We start from the raw sequence: 12055 nt of genomic DNA, 5'->3' as shown, positions 1-12055 counted from the left end.
GGCTGAAGTCTGCATCTGATATGCGCATTGCCCTCCCCTCCTTTGAACCTGACTCAAGTCAGATTGTGAAGAATAACAGGCTCCTCTTTCGCATTAAAGGTAAGTGAATGTGGTGTGGGTCGCAAAGGTCGGCCTCTTAGCAAAAGTGGGTCCCGCGAAAAAAAGTTTGAAAGATACTGCTGTAGAGGGCTTCCATCGTCCTTCCCTAAACAGTGGTGACCTCGCGTACGTATCTATTTTCTAATCTGAAATGTGAAAAAGTTGGAGAGAGGGGGCTGCCATTTTGAAATGCCCTCCCTGTTCCTTATCTTCCATTGCGGCTCACTTCAAGTTGGAAGGTCTCTGATTGGCCTCTCCAGTCTTGCGAGCCTGGCCACCGCTGTTAATTGGGCAACCCTGTGGCCCTATTGAGCTGGCCTGGGGAATCTCACAGATGAGTAACTGTTTACTCACGGGTCAGCTTCGCAACTCGGAAACAGTCCTGACCTCTGTTTCCCACCGATAGAATCCATACAATGCAGAAGGAGGCCATTTGGCTCATTGAGTCTGCACCGATCCTCTGAAAGAGCAACCTACCTAGGCCCGCTCCTCCTCCCTATCCCCATAACCCCATCTAACCTGCACATCTTTGGACCATGGGAGTAAAGTGGAGCACCCAGAGGAAACCCACGCAGACTCGCGGAGAACGTGCAAATCCCACACAATCACCAAGGCCGAAATTGAACCTGAGTCCCTGGCACTGTGAGGCAGCAGTGCTAACCACTGTGCAACCTTGCCCCCCAGAGGGCAACTCCAGGCCCCCTCGCCCCTCATTGCAACACTTAAAGAAGAGCAGGTGATCTTCTCCTGTCATCCTAGCAGACATTTATCCCTCTATAATCGCCAGTCGGAGCAGATATCTGGGGCCTTATTTCACTCTGCTACCTGACTTCTTCATTTTCCAACATAAGCACATTGTCTAAACTTCAAAATGACTTTATTGATTGTGAAACCCCATTGCAGCCAACGGAATTAAATATCAAACGCTGAGTGTAACAGGTGGCTGATCTGACATTGCTGATTGTGTGCCAATTTTCCACCCTCCCCTGTTCAGGGGCCACTTGTATTTCTGTAATTCTTCCTTGTTTCTACTGTCCCGTATTTTATTTAAGGATCTTTAGCACTTTGTTTGTCCTTTGCTGTTTAGTACACTCTGCTTTCTGATTGACAGCAACTATCTTCCAGCAATATTAAGCTTTCGCTGCCTGTTCCAGACTTTGTCCTGGTCATGAGGGGGGGGGGGGGGGGGGAATTGCGAGGGGTTTAAAAGGACAGTATCAGTAACTTTGACATTAGTTCTACCTAAAGACAACATTGCAGAGCATGTTGTGTCTAATTACATTTGGAGACAGAGATGGAAAAGTATAGACGCTGTTTCCCTTTGGGATTGATAAACAGCTCAGCTGGGAATGTGGTGAGGCTGCCAGGTCAGCTTTCCTGTCCTCCTCTTGTTCCTTAGTGGGGGCTAAGTCCTCAGTCTCTACCGCTAGCTGCTTAGTGTGCGGCTGTTTTGTATTATGCACTCATTGAAATTTTTGTATCAGGAAATTGATACGTCCCTCTGTGCCAAAGACAAGAGGTGTCAATCTCTGATGTCCCCACAAAAGCAACTGCCCAGTCTTCACCAAGAGACTGAGTGAGAGAGAGACAGAGAGAGAGCTCTCGTGCTTGTTTTGAAATCTGAAATACTTCCCCCTCTCTCTCCCTTGGTTACTGTCCGTAGCGGAGATGACTTCTGCTTCGGGAAATGCAACAGGATTGGAAGTGCTTCTTTCAACTCTCAAGGTAAGGCTCCTTTCTCGTATGTATCCCTTTTGGGTTTCAATTAGTTTTTGTCAACTGCTTCAAATTTCAGAAAGATTGAATTGTCCTAAACTAATGGGTTAGGTGCATGCTTCTTTTAAACCATTTCAATGTCAGATTGTTAGCACATGCTTAAATAATCAAATTGGGATTAGATATCTGCATGTGGTTACAGATGACACATCTTCGAAACGGAATAAACTGGTTAGGAGTTGTTCAAAATGATTATTTATTGATAGGAAATAGAGGCCGTTCATGGTCCCAATCTACACTGAGAGTGAAATAGCATAACTCTGCTTGTAGGAACGATTATAATCCCACATGTCTCTATAATGGTACTCGCCTCTTTACGTCAAATCAAATTGTAGCTGGAAACAACTATCCAGCCGACCTGGGGAAGAGTTTAAAAGACTTTATGGCAAATGTTTTCAGGGGTAATGGTGTTAATCTATGGACTGTGTCGGTCATCAGTTATATTTGCGCAATGATTTTTAATGCTATGGACACTTTTGTTATGCTGCCCATTGTGTATACTGGATAAATTGCATTTATTAACATTGGGGATGTACACAGGAAAAGGAGATGCCATTTAATTCTTCGATCCTGTTGCACAATCTGATTAAATCAAGGCTAATGTGCCCCACAACTCCATTTTGCCCCATTATCTCCAGATCCCCGGTACTTTATTCCACATCCACATACGTTTGGGGGGAGTGTATTCTATAATTTCAACAACCATTGTGTGAAAAAAGGCTTTCTAATTTGAGGGCGATGGTGATGTTTTGGTAATGTCACTGGACTGGTAACCCAGACATCCAGGCTAATGTTAGAACATAGAACATAGAACATAGAACATTACAGCGCAGTACAGGCCCTTCGGCCCTCGATGTTGCGCCGACCTGTGAAACCACTCTAAAGCCCATCTCCATTATTCCCTTATCGACCATATGCCTATCCAATGACCATTTGAATGTCCTTAGTGTTGGCGAGTCCACTACTGTTGCAGGCAGGGCATTCCACGCCCTTACTACTCTCTGAGTAAAGAACCTACCTCTGACATCAATTAAGTCACCTCTTAACCTTCTTCTCTCTAACGAAAACAGCCTCAAGTCCCTCAGCCTTCCCTCCATACCAGGCAACATTCTGGTAAATCTCCTCTGCACCCTTTCCAATGCTTCCACATCCTTCCTATAATGCGGCGACCAGAATTGCACGCAATACTTCAAATGCGGCCACACCAGAGTTTTGTACAGCTGCAACATGGCCTCATGGCTCCGAAACTCAATCCCTCTACCAGTAAAAGCTAACACACCATACGCCTTCTTAACAACCCTCTCAACCTGGGTGGCAACTTTCAGGGATCTATGTACATGGACACCGAGATCTCGCTGCTCATCCACACTGCCAAGAATCTTACCATTAGCCCAGTACTCAGTCTTCCTGTTATTCCTTCCAAAATGAATCACCTCACACTTCTCTGCATTAAACTCCATTTGCCACCTCTCATGTTCTGGGGACATGGGTTCAAATCCCACCTTGGCAGCAGGTGGAATTTAAATTCAATTGATTAAAAAAACATCCAGAATTGAGAGCTAAGATTGAATAATACAGGGAGGAGAGATGGCCTTTCACTCCCCACACTCCCAGGAGCAAAGTTGGCTTGGAGCTGACATACGCCAACCCGCCCCGTAGCCATAAAGTGTTGTGGGCAGGCTTAACGAGGGCTGTGTGGGACTTGAACCCCTCACTTGCGAGGAAATTGGCGGCCTCTCCATCAGTCTTGGCAGTGCCAAGACCATGCCAGTGGCCGCTGCTGGGAACTGCAGGAGAACAAGGAAGAAGGCCCCCAGATTCCCTGGGGCAGGTAAGTCGGACCTTGGGCAGGGAAGGTTTGGGCAGGTTGGTGAGGGAGTGAGTTTAAGGTTGAGGGTGGGTCAGAAGGAATAAGGTGTTTAATTTTATGGGGGGGCGGGGGCACATCCTCTATGCACCCCCACCAACACCGATTGGCAAAGGGGCCCCCAAAGTTCAAACCCTTCTTGCTTACTATTGTCGTTTAGAGAAGGCAATCTGCCATCATTAGCTGGTCTGGCCCCCAAGTGACTCCAGACCCACAGCAATGTGGCTGACTCTTAACTGTTCCCAAGAGATGGGCAACGGAAATGCTCACCGTGCCATTGACATCCATGTTCTAAGAACGAATAAAACAATTTGAAGAATTAGCATGACCAAGAATCATTGCAGCATGAGCTGTGGATGGAATAATGTTTATAATATATTTGTAAATTTCCTGCAATATTTTCATGATAAAGGTGAGCGGGCTGAATGGCAATGGGTCTAAAGATTGAAGCCAATGGCAGAAAAGGTGGGGAGGTAAGAAAAAAATATTTTTAGTTGCAGACAGGAAAACAAAATATTTGAAGTCGAGGCTGGTGACGGAGGGAATGCATAGCAGAGGAGGGAATAATTAAACCTGAGTGGGGCTTGTGCTCCAAACCTCAACAAAATTATTACCGGAGGAAATGGTGGCAGGCTTAAGATTGAAACAAAAATTACACGGGTAATGGTAGCTCACAATGATCAACGAGGGGAGTTTAGCTCAAAGGCAAAGGTGAATAAATCGGTCAAAAAAAGCCACAAAAGGAACTTCAACCTCCTCGAGAGGCTCGAAATATTACTTGAGCATTCGCAGGAGGCTGCAAAGAGTAGCAGGGCTGCCAGAGACGTGACAAAGGAAAATTAAATCTGTAACTAAAAGAGAAAATGCTGGAAGGACTCAGCACGCCTAGCAGCTTCGGTGGAGAGAAGATCAGAGGTGTTTTCAGTCCACGTTGCTCGTTTTCAGAGCTCTTGAGGTTTTTTCGGCATTTTCTGTTTTTTTTAATATAAACTACAAAGAGGAGTGCAAACACTAGCAGATCCCTAATTAGAGCGACTGAGAAGATAGTGCTTTGAATCAGCTGCCAGTAGCAATAAAGGGCAGTGCGGTGGCAAGGAGAGGAAAGCTGAAGTGGGAAACCAGGAACGGCTGACGGAGTCTAGCATAGATGTGGGCCGGTCTTGGTAGGAGCACGGCACTGAGGACCACTTGGCCAAAGTCTGACAAAACAGGAGAAATAATGCCTTGAAGGCTCATAAGGGAATATGTATATGTGTCTTCAAAAAAAACCTTGCAGGAAACAAATTTGATTCTGTCCCCCGTCTTTCCGAAAAGGCAAACAGTAAGAGATGGTGAATCCTACTTTCAATCGCTCCACCACTAGTGGCTGCACCTCCAGTGGCCCAAGTCCCAAGCTCTGAAATTTCTTCCAAACACCTCTCCCCCTCTACATCTCACTTTGATGCTTAAGGGCGCTCTTTAAAACCTACCTCCTTGGCCAGGCTTTAGTCATTTGACCAATATGGCTCAGTGCCATTCTTTGTTTGTAAAGCTCCTGTGTTTTCATTATGTTAAAGTGCTAAATATTGCTACTGTTATTTGCAGTATAGAAGGAGGCCATTCGGCCCTCTGTGTCTCAACCAGCTCCCAAAAGAGCAACCTAGCTAGTCCCATTCCCCAGTCCTATCTCTGTAGCCCTCTAAATTTGTCAATTTCAAATTTACATCCAGCTCTCTTTTGAAACCTCCTATGGAATCCACCTCCATCACTCCCACGCAGCACATTCAAACCCCAACAACTCTGAGTAAAGAAGCTTCTCCTCATCTCACTCCTAGCTCTCTTCCTTACCATCTTGAAATGTGACCCCTAGTCACTGACTTACCAACTAGTAGAAACAGAATATCATTCTTTACCCTGTCAAAATTGTTCAGAATTTTGAACACCTCAATAAGGTCACCTCTTAATCTACTCTGCTCCAAGGAGAACAAGCTCAATCTCTCCAAACTTTTCTTGTATATAAGATTCCTCATTCCTGATATCATTTTAGTAAATCTCCTCTGCACTCTCTCCAGGACTTTAACATTCTTCCTTAAATAACATGCCCAGAACAGAACACAATACTCCAAATGTGGTCTGACCAATGATCACTTCCTTGCTTTTATATTCTATGCCTCTATTTCTAAACCCAAGGATGCTTTAAGCCTTCTTAACAACAGTTTCAACTTGCCTTGAATGAAAATGAAATGAAAATCGCTTATTGTCACAAGTAGGCTTCAATGAAGTTACTGTGAAAAGCCCCTAGTCGCCACATTCCGGCGCTTGTTCAGGGAGGCTGGTACAGGAATTGAACCGTGCTGCTGGCCTGCCTTGGGCTGCTTTAAAAGCCAGCGATTTAGCCCAGTGTGCTAAACCAGCCACTTGCAACCTTCAGAGAATTATGCACTTGAACCCCGAGGTCCCTTTGCTCCTGTACTCCCTCAAAATTGTATCATTGAATCTATATTGTCTCCCCATGTTTCTTCCACCAAAATGCATTACCTCACATTTTGCTGTTTGTTGTTGTTTATGCTGATCTGTTTTTCCATAAACAGCAGTTTGTGTGTACAGATTCGCTGCTTGCCCCTTGTAAGATGAGGGGGACCAGCTTGAATCCACCTCTCTTTTTTCTTGAAGATTTCAGTGCGTTTGCTTGAAATCCACTCAAACAGCAGCCCACAGGTTTGGTCCGTTATATACCCGATAAAATTGCGAAAACTCATTGGAAATATGTAATGGTTAGCTTCATTTGAAAAAATAAACCGACTGTGATATCCATAACTGGAACAGTCACAAAGGTTATATATATTTGAAAATTGGTTCTGAGCTTACTCCAAGCCTGTTAACATAGAACATACAGAGCAGAAGGAGGCCATTCAGCCCATCGAGTCTGCACCGGCCCACTTAAGCCCTCACTTCCACCCCACCCCCGTAACCCAATAACCCCTCCTAACATTTTTTGGTCACTAAGGGCAATTTATCACGGCCAATCCACCTAACCTGCACGTCTTTAGACTGTGGGAGGAAACCGAACACCCGGAGGAAACCCACGCAGACACGGAGAGAACACACAGATAGTCACCCAAGCTAGGAATTGAACCTGGGACCCTGGCGCTGTAAAGCCACAGTGGCTAATCACTTGTGCTACTGTGCTGCCCTAACAGGGAGGCATTGATGGAAAACTCTACAATACAGAGAGAACAGTATGGGCTGATGTCTTTTTAAACCTCTGGCACAGAGCCGGAGTTAAAAAGGCACCGACCAATGGTAAATCAAGACAGAACTGCTTCACAAACGTTACGCCTGAAGGAGAAACAGGATAATACTGAGACAAAGGGCCAGCTGCAGAAAAGAGTGCAATGAAATCACTTCTAATCTAATTTTGGTACACCTGTTTGAATGATTTCACTGTTCAGCAATCTAATCCCCAAACTGCAGACCCAAACCATTACAAAGAACAAGCTTGGGAGACAGGTGTAATATTTAACATACCGAAAGAGAATAGACAAACAGTGGAATTCAAAGCAAAATATCGCGGATGCCGGAGATCTGAAATAAAAAAACAGGAAGTGCTGTAAAGACGCTTCAGGCCTGGCAGCGGTGGTAGATTGAAACAGACGGGTGGGATTTACCACGCAACCCGCTGCGGAGCTGGCCCCGCCATTGGCCAGTGGCCGCATCTTCTGGTCCCGCCTCTGTCAACGGGGTTTCCAATTGGATGCACCCTCCTCTGCCGGGGTTCGCTGTCAGAGGGGCCGGAAGATCCCGTCGGCGTGAACGGACAGAAAATTCCGGAAAATCCTTCGAGTCCACTATGACTCTTCTTTGGATCCAGAGAGAGGTAAAAATATGATGGGATTTATGCTGTTGAGAAAGGCTGAGGGGGCAGGTGGATCAATCCATAGAATCCCTACAGTGCAGAAGTAGGCTATTCGGCCCATCTATTCTGCACCAACCCTCTGAAAGAGCACGTTACCTCAGCCCAATCCGCCGCCCTATTACCGTAACCCCGTAACCGCCCCTAACCTGCTCTTCTTTGGATACTAAGGGGCAATTTAGCATGGCCAATCCACCTAACCTGCACATCTTCGGACTGTGGGAGGAAACTGGAGCACCCGGAGGAAACCCACGCAGGCACGGGGAGGAAGTGCAAACTCTGCCCAAGACCGGAATTGAATCCGGGTCCCTGGCGCTGTGAGGCAGCAGTGCTAACCACTGTGCCATCGTGCTGCCCCAAAGATTATCCCACCTCAACAAATCTGCTTCACCCTCCCCACCAAATTTGTAAAATTCAATTTACGAAGGCCTGCCCAGTCCTAAGCCACATGGAATAGCTACCCCCCTACCCCTGTCCACGTCCTTGCAGCAGAAACCACAAAATACTCACTTTTCCCCAAGTTCAGCTTGTACCCCGAAAAAACCCCAAATCTTTGTAGCAAACCCATTATGTCCCCCACCGAGAAGCTCGGCTCCGGAATATGCAAGAACAAATCACCCGCATACAGGGACAAGCTATGTTCCACGCTCCCCCCCCCCATCACTATCCCGATCCACATCCCTGATGTGCAATGGCTAAGGGCTCTATCACTAACACCAACAGAAGGGGGGAACATGTGGCTCCCCTGCCTCGTTCCCTGGTGCAACAATAATTATCCTGAATTCATATAATTCATGCGCATGCTTGCCATCGGCTCCTTATACAGCAACTTCACCCATGCCACAAACTTAGGCCCAAACCCAAACTTCGCCAACACCGTAATCAGATAACTCCACTCCACTCTGTCAAACACCTTCTCCACATCTAATGCCGCCACCACCTCCAACTCCTTTCCCTCTGTTGTGTTATGCTGCATCGGATAACACAGGCTGCTATTTGATGCAGTCTTAACTAAAGGATGCTCCAGACTCTGAAATGAGTTCAACGTGTTTATTGAACTATTAACGCAGTTCTCAAATGAGTTCGACTCTCTGCTAATCTAACTGCAGTAACTCAGTCTAACTGTACCAGCTTGCTCTAAGCCACGTGCTGGGGTGTGATGCTGCTGATCAACCCTGTCTAACTCTCTGGATGTCTGTCTGTGGAAAGAGGCAGGGTGTGAGTGCCTCATCCCTTTTATAGTGTTTATGTCATGCCCCCTTGTGGTGATGCCACCTCTTGAGTGTCCTGATTGGCCATTGGTTGTGTCCTATTCTGAGTGTTCATTGGTTGCATGTTTGCATATCATGACATCCTCTGCCAAAGAAAGCAGCAGATTCAGCAGCTGCCTCACATTCAGTGACAGTTATCTACCTTTAAGGAACCCCATCTGATCCTCCCCAGTCACCCTCGGAAGGCAGTCCTCCAACATTAACGCCAGCACCTTCGCCAATATCTTGGCGTCTACATTCAGCAGAGATATGGGCCAGTACGACCCACACTCCACCGCGTCCTTATCCATCTTTAGCAATAACAAGATGGAGGCCTGTCTCATCGTTTTCGGCAAAACCCCCCTGACCACTGCGTCCTCTACCAACAACAGCACCAGCCTATCCTTAAACTTCTTGTAAAATTCCATCCAGCAACGCCACCTTCCCAGACTGCATCTTCTCAATTGCCGCCTTCACCTCTTCTACCCCAACAACTCCTCCAGCTCTGCCTTCTCCATCTCACCCATCTTCGCGCACTCCAACCTCCCAAAGAACTCCCTAATTTCCTCTGCTGGTTCTGACTTATAAAAATCCCTATAAAACCCCTCAAACACTTTAGTAATCCGCTCCGAGGCCACTACCAGCTCACCTGCCTTATCCAGAACGCGAACTAGTTGCCTAGCTGCTGCTTGCCTGCGGAGCTGACCTGCCAACATATGACCTACATTCTCCCCATTCTCATAAACAGCCCCTTTCACCCTCATCAATTTCCCCGTGGACAGCAGATCGAAACTTGCCTGCAACTCCTTCCTTCTTGCCAGGTGTCCTGGGTCTGGGAATCCCGCATACCCACCGTCCACTTCCAAGATCTCTTCTATTAGTCATTGGCGTTCTTCCCTCTCCTCCATAGCCACCTTAGCTTTAAACAAAATCACCTCCTCCCTCAGCACTGCCTTCAGAGCCTCCCAAACCACTGATGGCGGGACCACCCCAGTACATTTCAACCGCACATACTCCTCAAACACATTTCTCATCCTATCTCGAGCCTCTGGTCTGCCATCAACCCCACACCCAGCTTCCACCCCGGCATCTGAGGAGAACACCTTGTGCACCGGGGGAAAAACCGAATATTCCCGATTTCCCGGGGGTAAGAACCTCCACGGGTCAACCCCTCACAACTCCCTCATAAGCCCAGCTAATGCCTTTGCCCCCTCCGATGGGTCAGCGAGTGCAGCTGGAACCTGTCCACCCTTGGTTCCAGCACTGAAGTCCAATTCCCCTCCCCCAAAATCAACTCATGGGTATCCAGATTGGGAACGGGAGCCAGCATTTTCTTCATGCACCCTGCGTCATCCCAATTGGGGGCATAGACGCTGACCAACGCCACCAACCTCCCCTCCAGCGCACCCATTACATACACGTACCTACCCCCTCATCCGCCACCAACCTCTCCATTTGAAACCTCACCCGCTTCCCCACCAGAATCGCCACCCCATCCCGGGCCTTACTATCAAACTCCAATGAAACATCTGCCTCATCCAGCCTTTCCTAAACCTCGTTTGCTTCTTCACCCTCAGGTGTGTACATTCCTTTGAAATCTCCTCGGGGACTTTTGTGATGCATCGAGTGCGAGAAAACTCTCGCCCTCTTCACCGGTCCCCCAAACCCTCTCACGTTCCACACCACCATTCTGACCACGGGCTTCTCACCCCTCCTTGCCCCTTCCATCCGCCATCAGCACTACCCCAGGCCCCACCTATCGGGCAGGACCCACCCCATCCTTTAGTTACGGTCAACCCCCAAACCCCCCTTCCCAGAATCCCTCCAATAACTTCCTCTTTCAAACACCTCTCCCAGTATCGATCCTTTTCCCCCACCATTCACACCTCCCAGGTCCATGGAGATCTGCTCAGCCAGAATCCAATGACTGCGGCCCCTCCCCCACCGCAGTCCCGTTCATTAGCCAACCTTCGTTAGCTCGTGCGGCGGCCCTTGCCAGAGACCCCCTCCTCCTTCAAAACACCTCCCCAGCCACCCGGCCTCCCCGCCAACCCATGCCCAGGACTCTCTAATCCGCCCCCCCCCCCCGCCCACCCCACTATCCCACCAAAAGCAAACTTCAACCCCACAGCCATACAGTCAGAGTGGGGAGAATACACCCACAGGACAAAAGGTAACACACCAAAAAAAGGAAAAAACGCATTAAAAACCCCAGTAGAAAAGATCCCAGTTCACATCGTCCAAGTCCAAATCGCAAAACTCATCTCAGCCTCAGTCCTCCAGCCTCCATGAACACCTCCACCTCCTCTGACATTTCAAAATAGAAGCTCCTTCGAATTGTGAGTCACTCTCAGCTTCGCCGATGGACCATAATACTAATCTTTATTATTCTCACAAGCAGGCTTACATTAACACTGCAATGAAGTTACTGTGAAAATCCCCTAGTCCCCACACTCCGGCGCCTGTTCAGGTACACAGAGGGAGAATTCAGAATGTCCAATTCACCTCACAGGCACATGTGGGAGGAAACCGGAGCACCCGGAGGAAACCCACGCAGGCACGGGGAGAATGTGCAGACTCCGCACAGACAGTGACCCAAGCCACGAATCGAACCTGGGATCCTGGCGTTGTGGAGCAAAAGTGCTAACCACTGTGCTACTGTGCCGCCCATCCAAACCTCACACCACTGTTGTACAGTGCCGCCTTCACCTGACCAAATGCTGCCCACCTTCTTGCCAACTCCGCCGTACGATCTTTGTAGATACGTCTCCCAACGTCTTCCCACTTCACCTCTCGCTTCTCTTCACCCTTGTCAAAACTTTCTCCTTCACACGGTAGCTATGGAATCAGACTATCACTGTCCTTGGTGGCTCATTCGTTTTAGGTTTCGGCTGGGGCGACCGATGGGCCCTGTCCAGCTCATAGAGGGAGGGCTCTTCCCCCTCCCCCATCAATGTGGAGAACATGTCCGCAAAGTACTTGGTCGGCTTCCGGCCCTCCACCCTCTCGGGCAAGCCCACAATCCTCAAATTCTACCTCCTCAACCTGTTCTCCAGGTCCTCCACCTCCGTCACCCTCCGCAGCCCCTCACCTATCTGTCATGATATCCAGGTACACATCATAGCACATACATACATAATGATGGACAGATCAACGGACCAAACAACACAC

General features: G+C 48.1%; 1 protein-coding gene across 1 annotated transcript in view; it reads left to right on the top strand.

The window, feature by feature from the left end:
• Positions 1 to 1661: 1661 nt before the first annotated feature.
• The window catches only part of agbl1 (AGBL carboxypeptidase 1), a 338874-nt gene continuing 328480 nt past the window's right edge, over positions 1662 to 12055 (top strand). Inside the window, exon 1 of the mRNA XM_072470580.1 lies at positions 1662 to 1824. Coding sequence (XP_072326681.1) covers positions 1768 to 1824 — 57 coding nt within the window. The 5' untranslated portion in view covers positions 1662 to 1767. The remainder of the gene's footprint in view (positions 1825 to 12055) is intronic.

The sequence above is a fragment of the Scyliorhinus torazame genome, chromosome 12 (assembly GCF_047496885.1).
Source record: "Scyliorhinus torazame isolate Kashiwa2021f chromosome 12, sScyTor2.1, whole genome shotgun sequence".
NCBI classification, from domain to species: domain Eukaryota; kingdom Metazoa; phylum Chordata; class Chondrichthyes; order Carcharhiniformes; family Scyliorhinidae; genus Scyliorhinus; species Scyliorhinus torazame.
Note: the sequence above shows the minus strand (reverse complement) of the source record. Positions and strands in the feature narration are given on the sequence as shown.